Below are 22,695 nucleotides of genomic sequence, written 5' to 3'. Positions count from 1 at the left end.
CACACTTTTACTTGGTAATTGTCGTGGCGCGCGTTGAGGCTCGCTTCCTTCTCGGGTTTTCCCCGAGTTGCATGACCCTAGTCTAACAATGAGTGCTAGAAACCTAGAATTCCTATTATTTGACACCAATTTAATCCTGAATGCATAATTATGAATATGATATGATTACAATTTATTTCTAACTCTGGCGCGGCAGTGTCGTATTCGGGCTACTGAATTCAACGCTTTGTATTAGACGGCCACCAAATCTCGGAATTTGAAAGTTATACGAACAAAATCCCGAGACCTGGTGGTCCCGCGCTGCTTGGAGATGGAGCTGCTCTCCCTCTCGTATATGTATATTCTCGAGTTAAGCTCGAGAATATATAGAAAGGAACATCCGTTTGGACAACGAAAGCCCAGTGGGAAAATCTAACACTGTTCCTTATGAGCCCTGCCTGGGACCGGTAGTTGACCAAGTGGCTTGGTTGTTTTTTTGGACCCAGCTACAAACCTGTGTTGGCGTGCGGCGTGTGCCCGCGTACGCCGTCTCATGCTTTTGCTCCCTTCTACTGAGAACATCATCAATTTACCATCTGTTTCTCCATACAGAACTCGTTGATTTGCCACATTACATATACATACATCAATGGCACCGTCTACCACATCGTCAACATCAGCGACACCGCCTCCATCCGCGCCACCTCCATTCACCCTGTTCGACGCAGACCTCACCACTGCCCCAAAACCATTCCGAAATCCAAATGCAAAGCCACCTTCGCGTCGAGTCAAAAACGCGAAACAGATTATATCTGATGAATCGAAGCGCTTATCTTCAATAAATGGACCAGGTGTCGTGGATAAGCCCACGTACATTAACGTTGAAGCCCCTCCATCCGTCATTCCGCGAAAATGGTGGTGCGATATTACAGGTCTACGAGCGCCATACAGAATGCCTGGAAGTGGTATGCGTTATCATAATAAGGAAGTCTATGAAGTCATCAAGCAGTTACCTCCGGGCGTAGATCAACAATATCTACAGCTGCGATCTGCAAATGTTGTATTGAAATAGATCACTCGTAAGAGCAAGGAAATTGATTATAGGCATAACCCGGCGTTTGTTATTTTGTTTCGGATTCACTATTGTTTACACCAATTTATGACATACTTTACAGGATATATTCTGATATAAATGATTACGCCTGCATGTTACATCAGTAAACATAACAGTCGGTCTACCAACAATATGCCAAACTTTTGAACAAATGTACAATAAGCACAATGCAAGAATATGCACTTCAGTAACTTTTCCTACCATGATTTGGGCCGCGGAAGACTTCTACGCCGTCTTATCCGTCATCTCCAATTTAGCTTTGGCGGCGGACTGTTCTTTCCGCTTAGCAATTTCTTCACCCCATTTCCATGACGGATCCTTCGCGGGACATTCCGCAATGGGCTTCCAAAACAGCTCTGCAATATCCAAAGGAGTGGTAGTATTCTCTAAGTTCTTACCCAACGGATCGTCGTCCCCCCCAATTTTTTCATTTTCGCTCTTTTTGTTCTGCTTCGCCCGTTCTCTCTTTGCTTTCTTTATGGCCTTCTTGCGCTCCTCCTCGCTTAGACCTTCGAGTTCTGCAGCCACTCTGGCCGACTTCGGAGTATCGTACAGTGAGATATAGGTCTGGATAGCGTCGAACGCCGCGCGCGTGTAGTAATGCTCGGCGTATAATGTTTCCTCCCACCCTAGTAGGCCCAGATAGGCACGCATTGTTCCTCGTCTGACACAGTACTGATGAAAATCGAACTGATCACCCCACCAGTCGTCGTAGATCTGTAGTTACGCCATTAGCAGCCAGATCGCGTAATTGGAATAAGCTAAGTACCTTCTTGACTGCCTCGAATCGTTTCAGAGCTAGCCCAATCTTTCCCAACCGGTTGAACATCTCACCCTGCTCACTCAAGAACCACATGGCCTGCATCTCGTGAAGGTCCGCCACACCTTTGCCATGAGCATCATTCTACATGGAGTTAGTCGCCCTATGTCAAACTATGTACCAATTAGCCGGCAGTTCTTACCTTGGTAAACAAGCTCACAACATTGACAGCTTCATCGTTCTTGCCGGCACGCATCAAATACTTCGCAGCTTTTGTATTAACGAATCTGTCTTGAAGATCCAGTTCTCGAGCCGTAGTCATGGATTCACTGGCCGCAACGTGGTCACCCTTCCGTTTCAAAATCTTCGCTTTCATCATGTGGACTTCCACAAGTGTAGGTGTGTGCTCGATCGCCTTCGTAATATATTCAAAAGCAAGATCAGACTGTCCAATTTTCGAGTAATGCTGAGCAAGGTAATAAATAGTCCACAAATAAGTCGTAGGAGTAGAGTCTTTCTCCTTCGCCGAACCATTTTTTTTGATACCGTTTATACCATTGCTCGGATGTGCTAAGGTTTTCAGAAACTCTAAGACTACTTCCTCAATGACGTTCACCTTCGTCGCATTGGCATACAAGGGCTTCAAGTTGACAAATGCAGAAGGAACCCCTCTCGTCAAAAAGTCTACTATATAACTCTTAACTGCTTCTCGAAAATCTTCGCCTTTTAAATCAATTAGCTTTATTCTTGTTCCACAGCCATGTGCTACTTACCTGAAAGGAATGACAGAGGTATACTCTTCGCCGGATCACTATATTTGTACTGCTTAGCAAGGACCTGGTAAAGTGTTTTCTTCTTTTCCACGTCATCCTGCACTCCGAGGGCCTTCTCTATGCCATAAAAGTACTCCTTGTTATCTGGATTTCGATGAAGCAGCTTCCTATATGCCTTCACAGCCTCCGGTAGCCGTCCTAACTCCAACAAATACTTAGCCCGATATTCCATCACGCTCAACTTGTCCGTTACTTGGTCTGCAGTGGATTCAAGGTGCTCAAGAGCTCTGTTGACATCTCCGCTTTCATAAATTATCATGTTTTTGTACAGAAGAAGCTCGGAATGCTCATAGTCCTCCTTTGGCAACTCCTTGAGCGTTTCTTCATATTTCGACAGAATATTCTCCGCCAATTCGTAGTTCTTCACCATTTGATAGCCGAGGGCGAGCCCAGTCCAGTGCTGACGGACATTGGGTCTCTGAGACAGAATTGACTTTCTCGAGGTCTATATCATTAGCAATTTGTCCGACACGGACTAAAAGGATGTTATTAAGCTTACGATTAGTCCCTCCCAATTCCTCATTTGACATTGCAGCAAAGCCAGGTCTCGCAAAATATTCGTATTATCAGGTGCGTACTTCAATGCATGAACGTAACACTTCGCGGCCTCTTCAAAGTTTCGTTCCGACCGATAAAACAAGCCGTATACATGCCAACATACAAAGCTTGTCAGATCATTGCGCAAGCCTTTCTTGATTAACTCGTGACCCTCGTCCTTCTTGTCCGAGAAACAGAGAATTAGTCCTTTCATTGCCAGTGTCTCGCCATGGTCGGGGAACTTTGCCAAAATCGTATCGGAAACTTTCAGTGCCTTCTTATACTGTCGAGTTTCGTAGAGTTGGAGGATTTGGCGAAAACTACCGGCCTCTTTGGGCGGGAGATATCGTGCCTTCGGAATAGCAGCAGTTGACATTGTCAAAGATTACCCTTTTGTTTGCGGCAAAATTACCGGAAATTGCAAATTGGATCACAACTGTAGGTAATCACTGTACTGGATCGAAATAAACAGCTTCTTGTATGAGATGTTAACTTTCCAGTGATTTCTTTAACTTTTGAGACACGAGACCGGAGCAATCATGACAGGTTAGGGTTTTCCAAGGTGCCCGATTGAGTCTTCAATAGCTTGATACTATGTTTGACAAATATATTCAATCTAATGTACAGTTCGATCTTAGACAGGAATCATACAATGCCATAACAGCTATTTTACACTCAATTTTGCAATGCCTATTACAAACGATCAATTGCCTTTAGGATCGTGTGGATACTCTGGGCACTATCAAGGTCGGCCTTTTGACCCTCGACAAGTTTCATCAGCCAACTGAAGTCGCTCTGCAAACCGAGTGGTATAAATTGACCGTCATTGGTGGTCTCTAACAATTTCTTGACTTGAGATGTGTGCTCGAACTCTTTTGCTGCAACCTCTGCCTCGTCGACGATCAGTTCGTCAATGCCACACATAGATGCAACATGCTATTTATACTTACGTCAATGACTCATAACAATACATTGAATTATGATCGAACTCACCATTCCAAATGAACCTGGAGAAACGCCATTCTCCAATCTATATAAAAAGGTAACCCTGCGTTCCACCTCATCCACTAAGATAGCCATACGCTTCGGCTCAACCTCAGGATGCTCATAGAAGCTTGCAGCCAATGTTCCGTAATGACTAGAATATGTTAGTCATATGAGTCAAGACTCGGTAGCCACACTTACGTTGCAAAGAACCCAAGGCTTCCGATATGGGTCGCGATATGATGAAGGACAGCCTCAGCAATGGCAAAACCATCAGAACTGCAACCAGATTAGCAAGGCCATTCGCCTACATCAGGAGTTATCATTACCTGCTCCCACCTCGACCAAGTTCGTCTAAAACAAGGAGTGATCTGTTAGTGGCCTGTGAAAGCATCTTCTTCGTCTCGGCCAGCTCAACATAGAAGGTGCCTGGTCAAGTCAGCAAATGCAGTTGAGAGAATTTGGACAGCAGAATACGAACTTTGACCTGCGAAAATGTTGTCGTTGGCACCGAGCCGCGTCATAATACGGTCAACAGCTGTCAAACAAGCACCTATGATAAGATATTAGTTCGGTCGAGAATATATGCAAAAATGCCGAACTTACTCTCTGCAGGCACGTAACAACCAATCTGAGCCATGATAACAGCGATACAAGTCTAAATGCGTTAGTTTGGTGAGCAAAAAAAATCTGAGAAGTCCAGGGGGCAATACCATTCTAAGTACGGTTGATTTCCCGGCGGCATTAGCCCCAGTCAACAGCGTAACGTTTGGAGATCTACCACCGAGAAGAACATCGTTTGGAATAAAGTCATGTCTATAATATTTTAGAACAGAAGTTACTATTACTGACCAGGCACTTACTCGCTAGAATAGCAGGGATGTCGCAGTTCTGTGAAGTTCAGAACACTTCGTTGATCGTCAATGAAAATAGGTCGACAAGATGGTGAACCCATAGATGCTGAAGTTTTCGCTAGGCTGAGTAAACAGTCAAGGTTTGCAACTAGTTGAACCGCTTTGTTCCTAATTGGGCCAGATGTTAGTTCTATACCAATAGATCGTGAGAAATTTCCATACCAATGGCTGTAATACTTATCAAACTTCTCATACAAGCGCATCTGCATCTCACTGACGATAGTTTTGTGTGCTTCTCTCGCCTCCAACATCTCCCGGACTAGGGTGCGAACTTCCGGAGACCAAAAGCGCTTCGTCTTCTGCGTACCGGAAAGTTGCTGCCAATTCTTCGGAACGCTAGAAACGATTCGCGTCGGGACCTCAATCAAATATATCTCTTTGCCGCTGTCCTTGTATGCGATCTCTTGAGATCTATTCCTGCTTAGAATATATACAATACATAAGTGCTACTCTCTACTCACTTCAACTGGCGTTTGTATCCTCGAAGAAGATCCGCGAACTCCTGCTCAATGCGTGACATGTTGTCCTGCGAGCAATCAAAATCCTCCTCGACTCCTCGTTCTGGGATCAGTAGACCTGGCAGTCTTTTAGTTATATAGTCATGAGACTGAGCATTCCTTAGTACACACCTTCCGACTTGGCCTTCTGACGATCAAAAGCATCCCTCCATTGAGTCAAGCACTCATCCAAAGGGGGTGCATTCTGAATCAACTTTCCAATAAGACCTCCGAGCTCAAATTCTGTCTGCAACTTCACAATAACCTCGCAGATAGACTCAAAGCTTTCGATAACGCGAACAAAATCCTTAACTTTGCATTTACCTGCATGAATCCGAGATACTAGACGCTCTAGATCCGGAAGAGATGCAAAACCTTGATCTAAAGTAGCTTGCAGGTCATAATTGTTGTTGAGAAGCTCGACAGCATCTAGTCTTGCATTGATAGATTTGATATCCTGAAGTGGATGGCAAAGCCAATTCCTCAGCAATCGTTTTCCGAAAGGAGTGACACATCTGTTTAGCAATCTAAAGAGCGTTCCCTGATCACCACCGTCGAAAGAATTGGCGAATATCTCAAGATTCTGGAGTGACTGTCCATCCAGCACAAGTGACGTAGCCATGCGAACTGGATCGTACCATGAAAAATTTCCGAGACTAACCAAGTCTTTGTCAATCTTCAGCCAATGTAAATACCACAATAGTCCACCAAGTGCCGATAGTGCCAGCGGCTTCTCGGTAACTGTTTTAAGTATTTGTGGCCAGTTCGTATGGTCGTCTAAATTTTCAGCCGGGAAGTATGCTCCCCTTGACAGCTCTTCAAAGGCGATATCTTCGTCCCAGAATTCAACTCTCGGCTTTAAATAATTCCACAAAGTTCCTGGGGAGGTGTTGTTCTTAATGATGCGGACTGCTAGTGGCGAAATGCAACCCTGATATTGTCAGCGGAATCTGAATTGTAAGTACTTAATAGACCTACCTTTTCTAAGATCAACTCTTTCGGGCGAAGCTGGGCAATAATTGTTTGGAAAAGATTACAATCCGCATCGTCTTCTATCTCCGTCATGCTAAATGCACCAGTTGCTGTATCAACAAAGCAAATGCCGAACATGGGCGTGCCGGTGTCTGACGTAGACTCCTGTATATGTGATTGGTTAACACATAATCCTGCGGACAAGTTCAATGTATAGTGTACCTTTACAGCCACACAGAATGTCGACATTTCGTCAATCAACATAGTCTCGTCAACAAGCGTGCCCCCTGTAAGAACGCAGCTCAGCTCTCTCCGAATAATCTTTTCCTCCTTCTTGCCGCCCTTCTCACGCATTTCTTTGCCAAGCAAGGTCTCGGCTTGATCCACCTTTGCAACCTTATAACTAGAAATAGCAGTATTAGTAATTTGACGGTACGCTGTCTGATCGTGGCATGGTACTTACCCCTTGGCAATAAAAGATGCCGCCCAGTGATCGAAGGACATTTCCGGAACTATTTACAGATTAGTATGCTACGTCCATTTGCACTGTATCAATTGTCTCACCTCCGGCAAGTCGCATATTGGCACGACCGCCTCCTGCGAGCTTGAGATCAAATTCGGAATGAGCAATATCCGCGTCTCTCTCGTAAAGTTCGTAAAACTTTCCTTTCTTGAAGAAGACGACAGTATCGAACATCTTTGATTTCACTTCCTATAACGTTCATGAACTTAGTATAGTCCTCAATATGAATTCGACTGAAAATGTCCACACCCAATATTGAGTTTCGAACGCTGTGAACTTCGCCCAGGCTGATTTCGGGATATGAAGTGTCCGCGGGTCATAATCTGGATGATCAATCGGATGTCCATCTGCATCCCTGACGTCAACAAGCCAAGAGTAGCGTTCCTCGTTCTCTGCTTCAAATGATTTCTTCTTCCCATTGTCCTTCAACTTAGGAGTCTCGGGCTTCCTGGACATTGATGCCGCTGGGGTGCTTGGCGAGTTCGCGGCGAACTTTGACGCCAGAGATGATGGCTGCGAAGGCTTAATTGACTTCGTTGAATTATTTTTCGACCTGTCCGTAAATTTCAATGCTTCTTCATCATCAATCTCAGACATATCTATAAAACTGCATTAGAATAGACATAATTGGCTAAGATCTGATTTCAAATTACGTTCAAACGAATCGTCCTTTGAGACGGGAATAAACTCATCGTCAGAGCCATCTGCTACCATAGCCTTTGTTCTCTGGCGGGATTCTTCGAACGTTAGCACGCATTCTTGAAGTCATGGACGTCCAGATAGCTTACGCCTCCTGCTTGGAACGAATTCTTCCTCCTCAGCGTCATCAGAGTCCTCTTTGTATCTCACTTGTGATTTAGCCTATAATAAGAATATCAGTAGCCAATATGCTTGACGAGACATAACATTTAGCGTACCCTTCTGGTTGGTGTCGACGACCTGGACGCCTGACTGCTAGATTCCTCCCTAACATCCGGATTCGTGTTTGGTGTTGTCGGCGACGGAAGCGCTTGCTGCGCAAAATTATTCTTCTGTCCTGAGCGCGACTCATTCTCAGGCTCTAGCGCTGGGTCGCTGTCGAGACGCGAAGTAACAAGTGGTCTCTGCTTTGGTCTTGTCCCGGTTGAACCACCAAAGAAGCTGGCCAACGTCCGCTGCTTCTTTACACTTGTTTGCGCGCCGACTGGTGGCGATGCAGCCTTTATTTTCCTAGCAGACATAGCGGAAAACAAGTCCATAAATTATTAAACCAATGAAATTGATACAAAGGCACTCATTCGTTGAAGACAAGAAATGCTGGTGAATTGCACGAGACGACGTGTCGCAACGTGCGGAAGACACCGACGCGTGGAATACCAGTTGAGTGCAATTCAATTTACCCTCTCGTCGCGTTAGTGCGTAAATTGGTCCAAAATAACTGACGACAGCCCTCGACGCGTTTACTGTCCGACGCGTCAAGGTTCCAATTCGAGCTCCAGTTACAGCCTCATTATACTAAACACATCGATTACTTGCATACTCTATAGTTGAATATACACAATATTCCAAATTCTATTTACAGTAAATATACTTCTCGTCGAGCAATTCTATTTCAGATTTATGATCTGCAAGTCGACCTTGCCCAATCTAATTATCAGCAACCTTCCATTTATCAACCACTTCGGCTGGACTGTTGCCTGGACGTCATTAATGCGCGTCAAGCTAGGCCCAACGTAAACACCGCCACTATTTACAAGCTCGCGAATGGACTCTGTAATTGAGAATCAGTACCCAGGGGCCAAAAAAACATAATGAAAATTTGGCCTACATACTCATTGATCTGTTTGAAGCCACTCTCTGAATCACCTTGACTAATCTCTCTTCCAGTACCTCGGTCGCCGGAAATTCTTTAAGCTGTGAGTCGTTTTCAAATGCATCTATAATTTCATCTGCGGAATAACTAATTCCCTCTGACGGAGTCGAGTAGAGTATTCGTGACTGTATATGTGCCCTATCACCAAATCCAAGACCGTGAACAAAATCAGTGACTTCTCTGCCTAGAGCATGCTGCCCAATACGCAGTGACGGATCTTCGTTATGCTTAGTCACAATTTCAGCTATCTCAGATAGAGGCAGCAGTGTAAGAATACGCAAGTACTTCTCAACGTCCACGTCAGGGAGGCGTACGAAGTACTATATTGTTAGCTATTATTGCAGTTTCCAGCACGGGATCAAGGTACAAATCCCTACCTGATACAAATTAAATGGACTCGTAAGTGCTGGATCCAACCAAACAGCATTTCCAGCTGATTTGCCAAGCTTTTCTCCCGTCGCTGTCGTCAATAGCGGCGTAGTAATACCGAACGTCTGAATTCGTGGCAAGTTTTGAGCGAATTGAAGCCGAGAAGTTAAATCAACTCCGCTAGCAATATTACCATATTGGTCACTCCCTCCAAACTGTAGAGATTAGACTATCATCACTATCTCAAATCTCTACTTTAAAGCTTACCTGTATATTGCATCCAAATGTCTTATGTAAATGAAAGAAGTCATACGCTTGCAATGCTTGGTATGTGAACTCATTGTACCCAATGCCAACCTCCGATGTCATTCGCCTTTGAACACTTTGTCTTTTTAACATCTCTTGTACACGCAAGTGCCGACCGATGGTACCCATAAACCCAAGGAAACTCATTTCCTTCCACCATGTAGCATTATTGACCATCCTTAGAGGTCCAATATCTTTGTATCCTTTGCTACGGGCATATTCAATTCCGTTTCTCAGCAGTCGCTCCATTTGTTTTGATATTGAACTCTCGTTTGTATTTTTCTCATCATCCGCTAGCTCTGCTCTTTCAGTATCTCTACCGGAAGGATCTCCAACTTCAACAGTTGCACCTCCAGTCTAATGCAAATTAGACATTTCGTGGCCCGCCGTCCAATTGACCTATACATACTAGACCTATCATCTCATGTCCACGAATTCCGAAATGAAGCATTCCAAGTAATGGCACCAAATTACCAACGTGAAGGGAGATGGCGGTAGGATCCGCGCCACAATAGGCTGCTGATTTTTTCCCGCTCATCAAAGTTTCCATCAATGAATCCGGGCTGAGTTTGTTGTTAGCTTCGATTCAACAACAGGTATGCAAACAATCAGTTGAACCAACTCAGTTATGTCCTTCACGAGGCCCCTCTGGCTCAAGTGATCTATCAAATTCAAGGATGGATCTGCTTCTGGGTTATTGGACCTCACAACCACTGCAGTGCCATGCATTGCTCTAGAGCGCGAAGATCTCCATGTCCGCGCTATCTGCAACCACCACGTCGCGGAGAACGACAGTTGGCAATGCCCCAGTAACAAGATCTGGCGCCTCATTTACTGTATATCAGGCAATCGTTATAACGTCCAATGGTGGTTCTCTCATTCAACGGCTGATCATGCTCACAATTTTCCAAACGATGTCGCGTGGTGCGGCTCGACCGAACATGGATGTAAAAAGAGCTCGGGCGCAGTTCGCCACATCTTAATCCTGGACATATCGTGACCTCTTGATGCTGGTTACAACTGTAAGCACCAGCTGTCAATCTATTTAGATCCTTAGGTAATTCATATTTCATATCCGGCGAGGCCGGGCAGATGGCTTAGTACTGTGACAAGGACCTCCGAAGCAACATATGCACTCTAAATCGTGAAACCCTACCCCTGATGGCTTGTATGCTGCACGCAGCTAGATAAATATTCGTGATAGAAACACAACCCCGGATCTAGCCGCAAAATTGATTAAACTTTCGTTTGTTGTTAGTTGATTGAACTGAACACATATAGTGTGCATGTTGCTTGTGGGCTCTATAGGTGGATAGAATCAGTCTAACTGGCATGGCTATCATCTGTTCCGTATCTCTAGACCCCCCACTGTCGTCGGTGACGTGTGCGAAGTCGAGAATCCTAGAATTTAGTGCTTATATCACGACCTCAGTGTGTTCTAAATTGCCATCTACCTTTCAACTTGAACTATGGTGGAGCAGCAACAACGTTGAATGGATCGCTAGTCCGTTCGCTCTCGACACTCGCAATGTCCCGTTGTGCGCGTCAAAGCAGTTTGAGGACGAAAACGTCCACCGATTTCTAGTCAAGTTTGTGCCTCCACTAAATGCGGACTCCATCGAGTTTACTGCTAGATATCGATTTGATAATCCCGGCTGGAATTGGTGTGGGCACTTGGGCAGCAATGGCCATGTGCTGCTATATACTGTGCCTTACCGTGACTATCCTATATTTTCCTCACTATTCGGTGATGTATCTGAGGAGCTGGAAGAGTCCGAGCTTGTGAGCGAAGTAGTCGATTCAAAGGTATATAAAGTGACTGGCGTTGCTGCGCCTATAAGCGGAAAGACTACGAATGTGAAATTGGGTACGCCATCAGAGATGCGGCAGTATTTGTCATTGGTGCGCATTCAGACATCTTGGATGGGCCCCGTTCATGGTAGAGATATTTTTTCTGTTGATAGACCGGCTTTTATGGTTCTGTTTCAGCGTAAAGATGGCTATCATATTTGTGTCTTGCCATTGTCTAATATGAGGGTATGAAACGTACGCGACAGTCACTGCTCATAGACCAGACTAACAGGAAGTCGTAGAATCTTCTCACGATATATATGTCATCCGATAGTTCCGGAAATTTATGGCTAAATGTTCTTAACGATGCGTCAGGGCACCGGACGTTTTCTACGTTTGTGGGAGTAAGCAAAGATCCACAAAAGGCAGTTCAAGCTGCACTCTACTCATTGCGGACTATGATCCAGTCATTCCGAGGTGTTTTGACTAGAAGCTTGGTTCCTGAAGATCCTGCAGCTACTGACTCTGACAGAGTTGAAAGTGTTGTGGTGTACCCTGGTCTAAGCGACGGCAATGCCGAACCCGTGTTGGGCACTTGGTATGAGCAGTGGATGGATTTGTTCGGCTTCTGTGAGTTTAAGCTCAAATTTCTTTCTCTGTGAGTACCACTAACAACGGTTCAGGCACATGGAACTCGATGGGAATTGAGGTCTCGCTTGACAAGGTCATGAAAGCTTTACAAGAGCTGCACGACCGCGGAATCCGTGTTGGAATTGTGATTCTCGATGATGGCTGGCAGGTCACGAATGACAAACGGCAACTCATGCAATTCGATGCCAACGATAGATTTCCAGGCGGTCTTAAGCATACTGTTAGCACAATTAAATCTACGTTTCCGTACATAAAGCATGTAGCTGTCTGGCATGCTTTGCTTGGCTACTGGAACGGTATCTCTCCCGACGGTGAATTGGGCAAGAAGTACAGCTTGACAAAATGCAGAGTGTATAACGATGACATATACATTGTCAGGTAGGATTTCTTGCATTTGTGACTTACCCGTGATCAGATGGTAACCCACAGACAGTGAGAATGATGTGAACCGTTTCTATGACGACTTCTATAAGTTCTTGTACTCATCAGGAATAACTGCAGTGAAAGCAGATGTCCAGGTATACAGTTTGTTCTGTTGATTGCTTATGGAATAGTGTATTGATCAGATCTAGATGCACATCTATGATCTGGAAGGTGATGGTATCTCTGGTACATTTGTGCGCAAAGAGTATCAAGATGCACTGAAACTCCACTCGTTGCGATATTTCTACCGTCGCGTGTCGTATTGTATGGCGATGAGCTCCCAATACTTTTATTACTCCCTCTTGCAGACGTCCAGTCCAAAGCCTACTCTGCGGAATTCTGATGGTAATCGATTTGAATTGAGCTTAATCATGACTACTGTCTGACATTACATAGATTTTTTCCCCAATATTCCATCCAGCCATCATTGGCATATTTACTGCAACTCTATGAACACCATTCTCACGTCGTTACTGCACGCCATTCCTGACTGGGATATGTTCATGACTAACATCCCACCCTATTCCATGCAACATGCTGCTGCCAGGTGCTTTTCTGGAGGACCTGTGTATATCACTGATATAGCGGGTTTCCATGATATGAATGTACTCTCGCAGATTCAAGCACAAACTATCAGAGGAAGTTCTGTTGCCCTAAGACCTTCTCGCGTGGCGACTGCTCTCGATCCTTATTTTGGCTTTAACCAAAAGCGATTGCTATTTCTAACAAACTTCGCCGGAGGCACTGGCGGATTCAGTATGCTTGCGGCTTTTAACATTCATGAAAATGAAAATTCTACTTTCTGCGAGCCTGTGAGGAAGTCCATGCTCCCTGGCCTCGTTGCTGGTGGGGATTACGTACTACGCTCATATATTACCGGATACACTGCAGAATTCACAATTCCTGACGCCTCCTCCAACGAAGATGATGACGAAGATATCCTCATGCTCACGAAGCTGGGAAACAGCCAATGGGATGTTTTCACTGCTGCTCCACTGGCAACTGTCAAGACCCAGTTCAGGACCCTTAAAATTGGTGCTTTGGGATTACTAAATAACATCACCGGAGCCGCTGCTGTTGAGAGGCAAAAGGTGACTGTACCCGGTAAAGGCAGAGCGGTATTGGATGTTGATATGAAAGTACTCGGCATTCTCGGTGAGCCAACCCATTCTCAAATCACCTGTCAGCAATGCTAACACTTATTAGGCATTTATATGTCGGACTTAGGGTCATTGTCTACCTCAATAACTAAGCTTCTAATTACAATTCAGGGATCTGTAGTACCCTTGTCTTCGGTCTCAAGTGAAGACAATATCTTGAAGATCGATCTTACCAAAGCTTGGACGGAGCTGAATTTGAGCTCAAAATGGTCGAACGAAGTGTCTTTGCGAATTTACATTACGTGATTTATCTCAGGACTCAAGTTGCATTGAATGCGCTGGAAATTTTATCTGTGTCTAGTTTGTCGATTGCTGTGGCTATTATCTTAATTTTTTCTCCTAATAATTGTTTTACTTTGCTGAGGAATGGCGTTGTGGTGAAAAGGCTTGATATGCGGACCAGGCAGGATTATCGGTGCCTAACTTGCTACTGAGTTGCATTTCTACGGGATATATTGGGTTAACTGGCATCTCTTGATGTGTGGTAGTAATCATTTACGCTGAATAAAATTATTGCTAATCATAATTTGGTCAAATCGTAGACTGAAAGGCCTTTTATAAACCCACATAATGTTACACGAAACGCACTAATAAAACTGAAGCAATGCAGTCGTACACTCCAACACATTCGTACACATAACAAACGAAAGCCAAACACCTTGAAAGTCAGCGAACAGATACATTCACGTCTCTGCATCGTCAACAGCTAACCAAATATGCCGGACTTAGTACCATCTGGCGTCGATGTTGGAGACTTCTCCTTCTTCTTGGACTTTTTGTTCTTCTTTTGTGCTGCCTCCGCCATCAGTTCTTCGAAAGCTCGGGCCTCCTCATCTTCGTCCGCATTTCGCTCGGCCTGAGCCCATTAGTTGTTGATCATCACTATATGCACACGTAGCCAACTTACAGTCCTGAAAATCTTTCCAATAGTCTCAAGTGCTTCAGCTCGAAGCATTCGCGTCCTTGGCGGAACTGTCTTGTCTTCTAATACGCGATCACAGACGTCTCTGAGAACACCCTGGATCTCGTACCGAGACCCGCTCCAGGCGGCGTTAAGAATCTTTCCCAGTACCCGTCGCTCGTATTCAGCCTTGACCTCGTCCGTCCAGCTGTCACCTGCCTTCTCTTCCGCCTTTGTCATATCCTGGATTGTCGATTGTGCGTCTAACGCACTCGATATAGTATTCCAGGTGTCCTTTGCAATCGTTCCCTTCTCTTTCACTTTGTTGAAGAAAGAATTCATACCTAAGTATTTGGAGGACTGCGTAATATTGTCAGACTCAGATCCCAGCATAATCAACAGACAAAGCATATACCCACCTTTCTGTACGCATTACCTTTCTGGTAGTATATTGATCCAACAGCATGTAATATCTCAATGCCGAAAGACTCCATCTTCAAGTTTTCCCGTTCAAACTAATCATATTGTCAGCATCGTATATGCCTATTTACATGCACAAAGGCGCTAGTGTTACCTCAGTTTTCTGATAGAAAGATCTCTTAACATCCTCAGCCAGATCAGTTTCGGTATAAACCGATAACCGTTCGATTAATTTCTTCGTCAAATGCTGCACCCTTTCCTGTCTTGCAATCTTCCGCTCTGCTTCAAGTTTCTCCAACTCAGCACGCTGCGTCGCTGTCAACCCGCTCTTCTTCTTTTCTGGCTTCTTCTTCTCGTTCTCTTTCTCAGATACCGACGTCGCGTGTTTCTCGTGAGTATCTCCTTGGCTGGATGGCAATGCCAAAACAGGCTTTGGCGTAGACGATCCGGATGACGGTTCCGAAGTAGGAGCATCAGCAGCAGCAGCCGCAGGAGTCGTAGTCTGAAATGTGGAATATCCCTTCGGTTTCTCTGACGTACTTGACCCGGTAGCTCCCGTCGGCGCTGCGTGAGCAGCTTCGGATGGTGCTGCATCAGTTGTGTCGGACCTGACAGAGACCTCTTCGTCCTCATCCAACTGAGTTATTTCAATAGTCTTCGTAAGCTCCTTAATAAGAGAGAGCTCGCCGATACTGTCGCAAGTTAGTCAGTGCTACGCCTGAACAAAATATTCTCACATATCATACAGATCATAGAACGCTTCTCCACCAAAGATAGACGTAAAGAACTCGGCAGGATCATCTGTATCTCATTAACAGTAGCTCCCCGAGACACAATACCCATTATAAACTGAACAAACGAACCAAATCCGGCATCTGGCATGGCCTTATCCTTGCCAAACTGATCATACTGTTTCCGCAACTGCGGATCACTCAAAACTATCCAACATTAGAATCCCGTCGACACTACTTCTCGCTCGCATCCGTATATACCTTGGTAGGCTTCTCCGACCTATGCCCAACCTCGTATTAGCCATCCGCACCACTCCGCAGCAAGTCGACGTTTCCGTCACCGCCCACCCAAGCGTACGACGATCCAAACACAACATACCTCCTGAAACTTCGCGTGCGCGGTCTCATCATTAGGGTTTTTATCCGGATGTAATAGGATAGCTTTCTTTCTATACGCCTTCTTAATCTCCAAGGCAGTGGCATCCGCAGACACTCCGAGACAGTCGTAATAAGTGGTGTCCACCACTATGACTGCTTTTGACATGGCGACGGCGAATCCTGGACTTATCCTATTATTGCTGTGAATGCGTATCTTTTCTAATAATAATAATAATAATAATAAACCAGCTTGACGAAAATCAGTGAAGAACACCTCGAGTCCTAGATTAATCCGCAGTAAATTGTTGAAATTAGAATTGCGCTGACACTTGACCAAAGGGTAGGGTAACGACTGCTTGCGAGTTCCGGTAATAATCTACGGGTGTAGTAACATTTACCAACCTTACTACCTCCCCTAAAATATCGTCGTCACTTCGCCTCATTCGAGATACAGTGCTGGCAATAATTGATATAAAGACAACCACGGAAATGGGGATTTTGTATCATTTGCATAGTGAACTCGATCTATGATGACTGGTTCTTCGATTGTGGAGCTGTTCAGCGTTTTACTAATCGACCTTCCAGCACAGAAAGCGACTGTTGTTACAATATGGTCGATGACAGACAAGACTGTTGTTCATTGGGAGAGGTGAAACACAAGCTGTGTCTCTTAAGCGTGGGCAACAAGTGTTAGTTCGGTGACAAGGCGGAGGCAAGCGAGAAGGGAGTGTGGTGTTGGAACCAGAACGATGACTGCCTGCGTGGTTCCTCGCTTATCCGAACTTGAATGTCACAGGTGTAATCCTAAATCATGACGCTCAGAACTCCATTGTATACCGGCTGGACTCAGTCTGGACCGATCCTTCAGGGTTTCAGTTTGCTTTCGAGGTCGTGGGCCTGTCGTTCTGAAGAGAACAGCATTTCACATCCCGTCTGCGTTATATCGGTTCGTGATGATATGGCGGATAGGGGCTAGATCAACAGGAGGTAGGGTGTTGACGTAGGTCCGCGCAGCGTAATCTGACGACACATCGAGTGGGCAAGATGTCCATAGTCAAGTGCCAGGTTATATATGGACCAGTGTGTTCAGTTTATTACTTATATTTAGGAGGCGACGTCCTGTATTCCTGCTACTCATTACAAAGAGTTTGGCTACGTCCACTGAGTTAGATTAGAAAACGCGCATGGTGTTCCTCTATCATTCGAATAAATCACATGCCTGCTACTTACACGCGCCAAACCAATATATAGCACCAGATACATGGCACGCTCGTAAATCGAGAGCCCCAACTACAACTTCGCCTTGATATCCTTCTCATACACTACCTTGTTGACAATCGTGCCTACATTTTCGAGCTCAATCTCGACGACATCGCCGTCGCGGAGCCAGTATTGGGGCTTGCGACCCATGCCAACACCTGTACATTACATTTAGCATATAGTCATAAGTATTCGCGGCTACATGTATACATACCGGATGGAGTGCCGGTGAAGATCACGTCGCCAGGGAGAAGTGTTGTGCCTTGACTGAGAAACGCAATGGTCTTTGCAACGCCGAAGATCTGGTCGGACGTGTTCTCGGACTGGACACTCCGGCCGTTGATTTTAGTGGAGATGCGTAAGTCCTGGGGGTTCGTGATGATCTAGGGATGGTCATCAGGATCATGATCTGTCTAGAAGGAGTTGCCGCGACGTACCTTTGACGACACAATAGCGGGACCAAATGGCGCCCATCCGTCGAACATCTTACCGACAGACCACTGTCCTACAATATTATGAGTCGACCATTTCCAATCCGCATATCTCTTCATACGTACCACCACCCTTCTTAATCTGCCAAGCCCGCTGCGAGACATCATTACCAACAGCATACCCAAGCACGTAATCCAATGCATCGGCCTCCGAGACATTCACAGCTTTCTTGCCGATAACAATCACGAGCTCACACTCGTAATCCGTCTCGTTATCGATTTGGGCAATTTTGGGGACTGGGATGATGTCGGTGGGTCCACCAATGGCAGTTATTGGCTTGAAGAACAAAACTGGGTAGGTTGGCTTTGGCATTTTGATCTGGTTGTGGTCGCTATGTTAGTTGTGGCAGTCAAATGATTATTGGTTTTGATGACAAACACCGACCTCCATTGCGTGCCTGCGAGATGTTAGTATTTAGAACGCTATCTCGGACGCATGTCCACTCACTTCGCATAATTCAAGCCCAAAAGTCTGACGGTAGGAATCTGATCCCACGCCAAGGGTGCCAACAACTTCTTTATTTCCTACCATCCATTAATCCCGTTATCAGCAAACCATAAATGCTCACCTACTTTCTTCTCATTGGTAACCTTGTACTCGCCAAACACATCGCCGGTGATGACCTTTGCATGTGTAGCCTTGCGAGCGTCGTAGGTGAATGCCGGAAGGATGGCGTCGCCGACATAAGTCTTGCCGTCGGTCGAAATGAAGCGGACTAGACGCTATACCGACATCAATATTCTACCTCTCTTGCTGTCTGACCTGACGCGACATCGCAGAATTGACTAAATATACTCACAGAGAACGACATTGTCAATCGATTTTCAATTGCACAGCAAAAACCGAAGAGCCCGTCCTTCGTAAATTTGGTTGAGAAATTCTAGTTACGCCAGTTGTGAATACCGCCCGAGGACGGCCGCCAGTTCGTCTATCTTGGGAAATAATTATTGCGGGGCACGTTTTTCTTAGTGAGTTACCCGGCCAATGGGGACGCGCGGAACGGCAGACGCGGAGAGGACCTCCTGAATCCTTTTAAGCCCATTGAGTAATTAAATAGCCGGTACAAAGTGCACATGCATTCGTGATCGCAGATATGATTCTGTCATCTAAGAATATCTGCATATTGCACTTTACTTTTTTAAATGCGATTGTGTACAAGTTGCTGACAAATCCTGGGGAAGTTTCTGGTCATGGGTTTGTGTTTATCCTCGGGCGCGCGATGAGGTTGGTGAGTCTCTTTCACATACATGACGCGTCTACACCGTCATTTCTTGGTGGATGCTGTCTCTGAGGTCGCTTAGCGGTGTATATATGGACTAATCAAGTAAACTATAGCCGGACGCGGAATTCAAAGAAGACGATCCGGCTGTGGGACTGATCGCGATCCTGCTCCTCTATGTTGGCATCTCTGACCTCGCAACAATTGTCACACCGAATCCGAAGTTCCTAGAAGTAGCGGGTATGTAAATACTATAATCCATATTCGACCCTTTGCAGATTACGCCCGGGCATGACGCACGTGGGCCCGTGACAACTTCTTTATCAAGTGTCTAACGCCACATGGGTACTTGCAGTGCCGTTTAGATTGATGCTCGCATTTACGGTTAGTGGGTTTGCTTACCTGACGCCTGGAGCTAATATCGCGATTTCGAACTCAATGGTTTTCGCGCTGAGTTTTGTGGAGGTCGTGTTGCAGTTTTGGTTGTTTCTCACATTACGAGAAGAGAGACCTACGCCGGCTCAGACGCAAGGTCAGCTTGAATAGCCATTACGGCTCGTTTTCGACACGATTTCGTGGAATGGGAAATGGCGGGACAAGTATACTGAGCATGGGCAGGGAATGCGCGCTACAGTCTTCGGGCTTCTACGAAGTCACAACAGCATCATCACAGCATCCTCCTGCGATCGCATGACCAAGGTGCTCTTTACTATTGTACATATTAAATAATTGGCCGGCGATCAAAAGTTAATAAACTAATGAACAAGATTAAAGGAGTTCGAGCGGATGTGAAGGTAACAACTGTAGAGCGAGTAAGGCATGTAGGGAGACACTTCTCTATTGCAATTTGCAGATATGGCCGCGGGTGTTCCTTAGTTGGTGTCAGACCGGAAGAATACAATAGCAGCAGGCGTTTATGGAGCTCGCTCAATCCGGACACACAGATCTTGCCAATGTCAGTGGAAGACATGACGACATGTTTGTCATACTTCTTTCATGCGCCAACATATGTGACCGCACGAGTTGAGAATTGGCATGCAGAATACATTAATACTTGGTCATCAATGAGCAATCCTATCCTTTCAGCAGACATTCACGTACGCAGGTATCTTCTAAGCAACTAGTGAAATTGACAATTTAAACAAACGACGATACGGAAAGCTAGCTATTCCAAGAAGAATCAAACGCAACGCGGTAATATCTAGTGAAATTGACAATATAAACAAATAACCGTACAGTAAGCCAGATCATTCCAAGACGAATCAAGCAACGCTGTAATAGAGACAAGGACAGTTGTAGCGTATGTATAAGGAAGAAGACAACTAAAAGCTGAACTTCAAGGACAAGGTTTCACTATTTAGCGCAGATTAAAGATGTCTGATCTATAATATGATTCAGTCAGAACAATTTAGGGAAATAAATTTGCTAGTTCTAAGTCGAGAAGCTCCGATGGAAGCCTGAGTGATGCGCGAAATCCGGCATGCTGTACCCGACGGGGAAGATTAACGAGGACGAGTTCTGCTGCTCGTTCTTGAATGTAGTGCTCGCAATTGTGGTTGCGGTGTCGGTTCTTGAGTAGCATTGGTGCAGATAGTAGAGCAACGCGTTGTCCTCTTCCTCTACCAGTCTAGAAAAGTCTCCTGGCTCGGACTTGAATGGCTGGTATGGAGCCTGATCCTCAGCATTGTGCAGGGACTGGTGATGGGATAAGGAATGTTGCGACCATGCGGTTGGCAGCACATGCATGAATATGTTATTCACGCTCATGCTTAAAGAGCGCATGTTTTCCCCCGGCTCGCTCGCGATCGCGATTGTCGAGTCTTCGTGATAGGTATCAGGGCTGGAAGACGGCGACATCGACAACCGAGTCGAACCTGACGACGACGAATCAGGTGTAATGCTGCAGCTCGACAGATGATCGAGCGAGTGCTCCTGACTCTGCCCGCTGCTGTAATAGCGGCAACTGGCACCATTTGCCTCGTCCAAGGACGGGCTGCTCTCGTTATATTGCTCGGTCCGCAATGTGCTGTCAGAGACTCCGAAATCTGGCGGAGGAAACAGAGGCTGGTGGGGCCCGCCTGGAGTAGTTCTGATACATATGTCGAACGGGAAATTGACTTGTCCCGTGTCTGGACCGATGGATTGCCCGAGTCGCGGCCGACGATGGCTGAGACTCCCGGTAACGTTATGCGACGTAAGATCCTGCTGGACGGTGTATGAGCTTCGTGGCTTATATTTCTCGTCGTCCTCGTTGTTCTCGTCCTCGTCCTCGTCCTCGTCGTTGTCAGAGGCACCAAGGGCGCTGGAGCACAGACTGTGTGCCCCGGACATGTTGCTGTCGCCGGTAGACGAGCTCGGGCTGTTGCCGACATAGTCACTGACACCGTGGACAACAAATCCATTGTCGTGCTCCTCCTCATAGTCTTGTTGTAGGTGAGGGTGGTAGGGATGAAAGATTTGTTTCGCCGTTGCTATCAACTGTTAGATGGAGAGAATCTGATATCGAACATCGGCCTACGACTTACGATCATAAACTGGGCATCCGGCGGTGTCGATCAATTTCGCCATCTTGCTCAAGATCTTGGGCGTGTCGTCCTTGTAGCTGACATGCCGCGTGTAATCACAGACGACGCCGAGGCGCTGGCAAGGCGTGCAATTTGGCTGTGCCTCGTCGCACTTCACTTTGCGGTTCTAGATAAGATATTAGGACTCAAGTTGCTGAAGCCGTGGTGTAGACGTAGATGTATAAACTTACTCGACAGATCCAGCAACCGTTTCGCGATCGAGGAGCGTACTTGGCGCGCTTTACCGGGGTCACCGTGTGCATTGAGACCGCCGACCTGCGGTTTCGTAACGATGGCTGACAAGATTTCGAGTCGCCACGAGATGGTAGGAAGGCTGGCGTTCGAGGACGTGCAATAGAATTCATGGGAAGAGTTGGAGGTGACTGGACAACTGAGAACAGGCGAAGGAAGTAGGCGGGCGATTGCAGATAGTGTACGTAACAACCGTAATGGGCTTGTATGGCAAATCCGTTGAGTGAGGGGTTCAGGGCTCAACAGATTATACAACAATAGGGCCTAAATTTGAGGACGAGCAGTGAACGAGTCGAGTCCAATTCGACTACAGATTTAACAGAACACTAACGGACACGGCATGGGGTACCCCACCGGTTAGCTTAGCACAGTGGACGTCAACTACGGCGATCTCCCGCAATGACTTGCAGCTTCTCTGTTCATTTCGACTTTAAACTTCGCTGGGTCGGCGCTAGGCCTACATCTAAGTTATCTACCCCACCTACCCTCGGTGCGAACTATACTGGCGCTCACAATAATACCAATGATATGTATAAAATATTCAACGGTCAAACAGATGTCGAGCTGGCGCCTTGATCTTAGAGTAATAACCCTTGCAATTGTCCGTTGGTTCAGGGCTGAAGACCAGACGAATCCGCGAAATTGCAACACCGAGCCGATATGCGCCGCACAGGAAGGTCGATCACACTAACCCGTTATGGCAGGGATCAGCCGACGGGGTTCGCGGCCAGCGTTCTAGAAGACAAAACAACGCGGTGTTTTTCTAGAAGTCTTCGAGCACGTGCACATTTGCCAAGATTCGAAACCCTAATG

General features: G+C 46.0%; 10 protein-coding genes across 10 annotated transcripts; 3 read left to right on the top strand and 7 right to left on the bottom strand.

The window, feature by feature from the left end:
• Positions 1–558: 558 nt before the first annotated feature.
• Positions 559–1,280, top strand: V1508DRAFT_415514 (uncharacterized protein; the record flags this gene model as incomplete). The annotated part of the gene is made up of 1 exon (XM_066940073.1): positions 559–1,280. A coding segment is annotated over exon 1 (418 nt), but the record flags the coding sequence as incomplete, so codon positions are not given.
• V1508DRAFT_415513 (NMDA receptor-regulated protein 1-domain-containing protein) lies at positions 1,130–3,722 on the bottom strand. Its single transcript, XM_066940072.1, has 5 exons — positions 3,186–3,722; positions 2,627–3,131; positions 2,056–2,576; positions 1,863–1,997; positions 1,130–1,810 (listed from the first exon to the last, which is right to left on the bottom strand). Exons 1-5 carry the CDS (start codon positions 3,597–3,599, stop codon positions 1,319–1,321), a joined length of 2,067 nt encoding a protein of 688 aa, XP_066796603.1. The 5' UTR covers positions 3,600–3,722; the 3' UTR covers positions 1,130–1,318.
• Positions 3,723–3,916: 194 nt separating this feature from the next.
• On the bottom strand, positions 3,917–7,710 carry V1508DRAFT_353002 (DNA mismatch repair protein MutS; the record flags this gene model as incomplete). Its single annotated transcript, XM_066936871.1, has 16 exons — positions 3,917–4,159; positions 4,217–4,361; positions 4,409–4,486; positions 4,537–4,636; positions 4,689–4,760; positions 4,814–4,865; positions 4,921–5,023; positions 5,071–5,229; positions 5,284–5,532; positions 5,583–5,697; positions 5,751–6,549; positions 6,597–6,752; positions 6,813–6,993; positions 7,054–7,102; positions 7,155–7,302; positions 7,363–7,710. 16 exons carry the CDS (start codon positions 7,708–7,710, stop codon positions 3,917–3,919), a joined length of 2,997 nt encoding a protein of 998 aa, XP_066796602.1.
• V1508DRAFT_82439 (uncharacterized protein) lies at positions 7,536–8,525 on the bottom strand. The gene is made up of 3 exons (XM_066943059.1): positions 8,031–8,525; positions 7,902–7,974; positions 7,536–7,850 (listed from the first exon to the last, which is right to left on the bottom strand). The coding sequence occupies exons 1-3, from the start codon at positions 8,349–8,351 to the stop codon at positions 7,726–7,728; spliced, it is 519 nt and encodes a 172-aa protein (XP_066796601.1). The 5' UTR covers positions 8,352–8,525; the 3' UTR covers positions 7,536–7,725.
• A 174-nt stretch (positions 8,526–8,699) lies between these two features.
• V1508DRAFT_352857 (uncharacterized protein) lies at positions 8,700–10,091 on the bottom strand (the record flags this gene model as incomplete). Its single annotated transcript, XM_066936865.1, has 5 exons — positions 8,700–8,863; positions 8,925–9,285; positions 9,343–9,549; positions 9,602–9,997; positions 10,050–10,091. The coding sequence occupies 5 exons, from the start codon at positions 10,089–10,091 to the stop codon at positions 8,700–8,702; spliced, it is 1,170 nt and encodes a 389-aa protein (XP_066796600.1).
• A 571-nt stretch (positions 10,092–10,662) lies between these two features.
• V1508DRAFT_369065 (glycoside hydrolase superfamily) lies at positions 10,663–14,191 on the top strand. The gene is made up of 7 exons (XM_066937431.1): positions 10,663–11,677; positions 11,734–12,061; positions 12,115–12,460; positions 12,516–12,600; positions 12,655–12,850; positions 12,902–13,660; positions 13,712–14,191. The coding sequence occupies exons 1-7, from the start codon at positions 10,973–10,975 to the stop codon at positions 13,909–13,911; spliced, it is 2,619 nt and encodes an 872-aa protein (XP_066796599.1). The 5' UTR covers positions 10,663–10,972; the 3' UTR covers positions 13,912–14,191.
• V1508DRAFT_415492 (X-domain of DnaJ-containing-domain-containing protein) lies at positions 14,148–16,388 on the bottom strand. The gene is made up of 8 exons (XM_066940071.1): positions 16,097–16,388; positions 15,979–15,997; positions 15,850–15,924; positions 15,733–15,787; positions 15,141–15,678; positions 14,986–15,081; positions 14,573–14,926; positions 14,148–14,521 (listed from the first exon to the last, which is right to left on the bottom strand). The coding sequence occupies exons 1-8, from the start codon at positions 16,259–16,261 to the stop codon at positions 14,372–14,374; spliced, it is 1,452 nt and encodes a 483-aa protein (XP_066796598.1). The 5' UTR covers positions 16,262–16,388; the 3' UTR covers positions 14,148–14,371.
• Positions 16,389–17,192: 804 nt separating this feature from the next.
• On the bottom strand, positions 17,193–18,820 carry V1508DRAFT_415483 (uncharacterized protein). The gene is made up of 8 exons (XM_066940070.1): positions 18,647–18,820; positions 18,420–18,569; positions 18,295–18,371; positions 18,232–18,244; positions 17,913–18,165; positions 17,793–17,860; positions 17,570–17,738; positions 17,193–17,513 (listed from the first exon to the last, which is right to left on the bottom strand). Exons 1-8 carry the CDS (start codon positions 18,656–18,658, stop codon positions 17,386–17,388), a joined length of 870 nt encoding a protein of 289 aa, XP_066796597.1. The 5' UTR covers positions 18,659–18,820; the 3' UTR covers positions 17,193–17,385.
• Positions 18,821–18,940: 120 nt separating this feature from the next.
• V1508DRAFT_403724 (increased loss of mitochondrial DNA protein 1) lies at positions 18,941–19,612 on the top strand (the record flags this gene model as incomplete). Its single annotated transcript, XM_066938576.1, has 3 exons — positions 18,941–19,075; positions 19,183–19,306; positions 19,422–19,612. The coding sequence occupies 3 exons, from the start codon at positions 18,941–18,943 to the stop codon at positions 19,610–19,612; spliced, it is 450 nt and encodes a 149-aa protein (XP_066796596.1).
• A 731-nt stretch (positions 19,613–20,343) lies between these two features.
• On the bottom strand, positions 20,344–22,157 carry V1508DRAFT_82257 (uncharacterized protein). The gene is made up of 3 exons (XM_066943058.1): positions 21,822–22,157; positions 21,592–21,757; positions 20,344–21,537 (listed from the first exon to the last, which is right to left on the bottom strand). The coding sequence occupies exons 1-3, from the start codon at positions 21,993–21,995 to the stop codon at positions 20,498–20,500; spliced, it is 1,380 nt and encodes a 459-aa protein (XP_066796595.1). The 5' UTR covers positions 21,996–22,157; the 3' UTR covers positions 20,344–20,497.
• Between the last annotated feature and the right edge of the window lie 538 nt (positions 22,158–22,695).

The sequence above is a fragment of the Lipomyces doorenjongii genome, assembly GCF_038497915.1.
Source record: "Lipomyces doorenjongii strain NRRL Y-27504 unplaced genomic scaffold V1508scaffold_17, whole genome shotgun sequence".
NCBI lineage: Eukaryota > Fungi > Ascomycota > Lipomycetes > Lipomycetales > Lipomycetaceae > Lipomyces > Lipomyces doorenjongii.
The sequence above is the reverse complement of the archived record's forward strand: the minus strand, read 5'-3'. Positions and strand labels throughout refer to the sequence as shown.

What these genes read in the sequence shown, in the direction of transcription:
- V1508DRAFT_415483 (XM_066940070.1), bottom strand. An exon ending in AGGTTACCAATGAGAAGAAA is followed by an intron (nt 18,372 to 18,419) that starts GTAGGTGAGCAT and finishes AATGGATGGTAG; the next exon opens with GAAATAAAGAAGTTGTTGGC. An exon ending in CCGCTATTGTGTCGTCAAAG is followed by an intron (nt 17,739 to 17,792) that starts GTACGTCGCGGC and finishes GACCATCCCTAG; the next exon opens with ATCATCACGAACCCCCAGGA.
- V1508DRAFT_415492 (XM_066940071.1), bottom strand. Translation starts at nt 16,261, where the DNA reads ATGTCAAAAGCAGTCATAGTGGTGGACACCACTTATTACGACTGTCTC. An exon ending in GGAGAAGCGTTCTATGATCT is followed by an intron (nt 15,679 to 15,732) that starts GTATGATATGTG and finishes AACTTGCGACAG; the next exon opens with TATCGGCGAGCTCTCTCTTA. An exon ending in TTGGAAAGATTTTCAGGACT is followed by an intron (nt 14,522 to 14,572) that starts GTAAGTTGGCTA and finishes TAATGGGCTCAG; the next exon opens with GCCGAGCGAAATGCGGACGA.
- V1508DRAFT_415513 (XM_066940072.1), bottom strand. Translation starts at nt 3,599, where the DNA reads ATGTCAACTGCTGCTATTCCGAAGGCACGATATCTCCCGCCCAAAGAG. An exon ending in GGAATTGGGAGGGACTAATC is followed by an intron (nt 3,132 to 3,185) that starts GTAAGCTTAATA and finishes CTAATGATATAG; the next exon opens with ACCTCGAGAAAGTCAATTCT. An exon ending in ACCTCTGTCATTCCTTTCAG is followed by an intron (nt 2,577 to 2,626) that starts GTAAGTAGCACA and finishes TTGATTTAAAAG; the next exon opens with GCGAAGATTTTCGAGAAGCA.
- V1508DRAFT_82439 (XM_066943059.1), bottom strand. Translation starts at nt 8,351, where the DNA reads ATGGACTTGTTTTCCGCTATGTCTGCTAGGAAAATAAAGGCTGCATCG. An exon ending in CGTCGACACCAACCAGAAGG is followed by an intron (nt 7,975 to 8,030) that starts GTACGCTAAATG and finishes TTCTTATTATAG; the next exon opens with GCTAAATCACAAGTGAGATA. An exon ending in ATTCGTTCCAAGCAGGAGGC is followed by an intron (nt 7,851 to 7,901) that starts GTAAGCTATCTG and finishes TAACGTTCGAAG; the next exon opens with AATCCCGCCAGAGAACAAAG.
- V1508DRAFT_369065 (XM_066937431.1), top strand. Translation starts at nt 10,973, where the DNA reads ATGGCTATCATCTGTTCCGTATCTCTAGACCCCCCACTGTCGTCGGTG. An exon ending in GATGACATATACATTGTCAG is followed by an intron (nt 12,461 to 12,515) that starts GTAGGATTTCTT and finishes ACCCACAGACAG; the next exon opens with TGAGAATGATGTGAACCGTT. An exon ending in GAAAGTACTCGGCATTCTCG is followed by an intron (nt 13,661 to 13,711) that starts GTGAGCCAACCC and finishes AACACTTATTAG; the next exon opens with GCATTTATATGTCGGACTTA.
- V1508DRAFT_82257 (XM_066943058.1), bottom strand. Translation starts at nt 21,995, where the DNA reads ATGAATTCTATTGCACGTCCTCGAACGCCAGCCTTCCTACCATCTCGT. An exon ending in ACGGTTGCTGGATCTGTCGA is followed by an intron (nt 21,758 to 21,821) that starts GTAAGTTTATAC and finishes TATCTTATCTAG; the next exon opens with AACCGCAAAGTGAAGTGCGA. An exon ending in CGGATGCCCAGTTTATGATC is followed by an intron (nt 21,538 to 21,591) that starts GTAAGTCGTAGG and finishes AACAGTTGATAG; the next exon opens with CAACGGCGAAACAAATCTTT.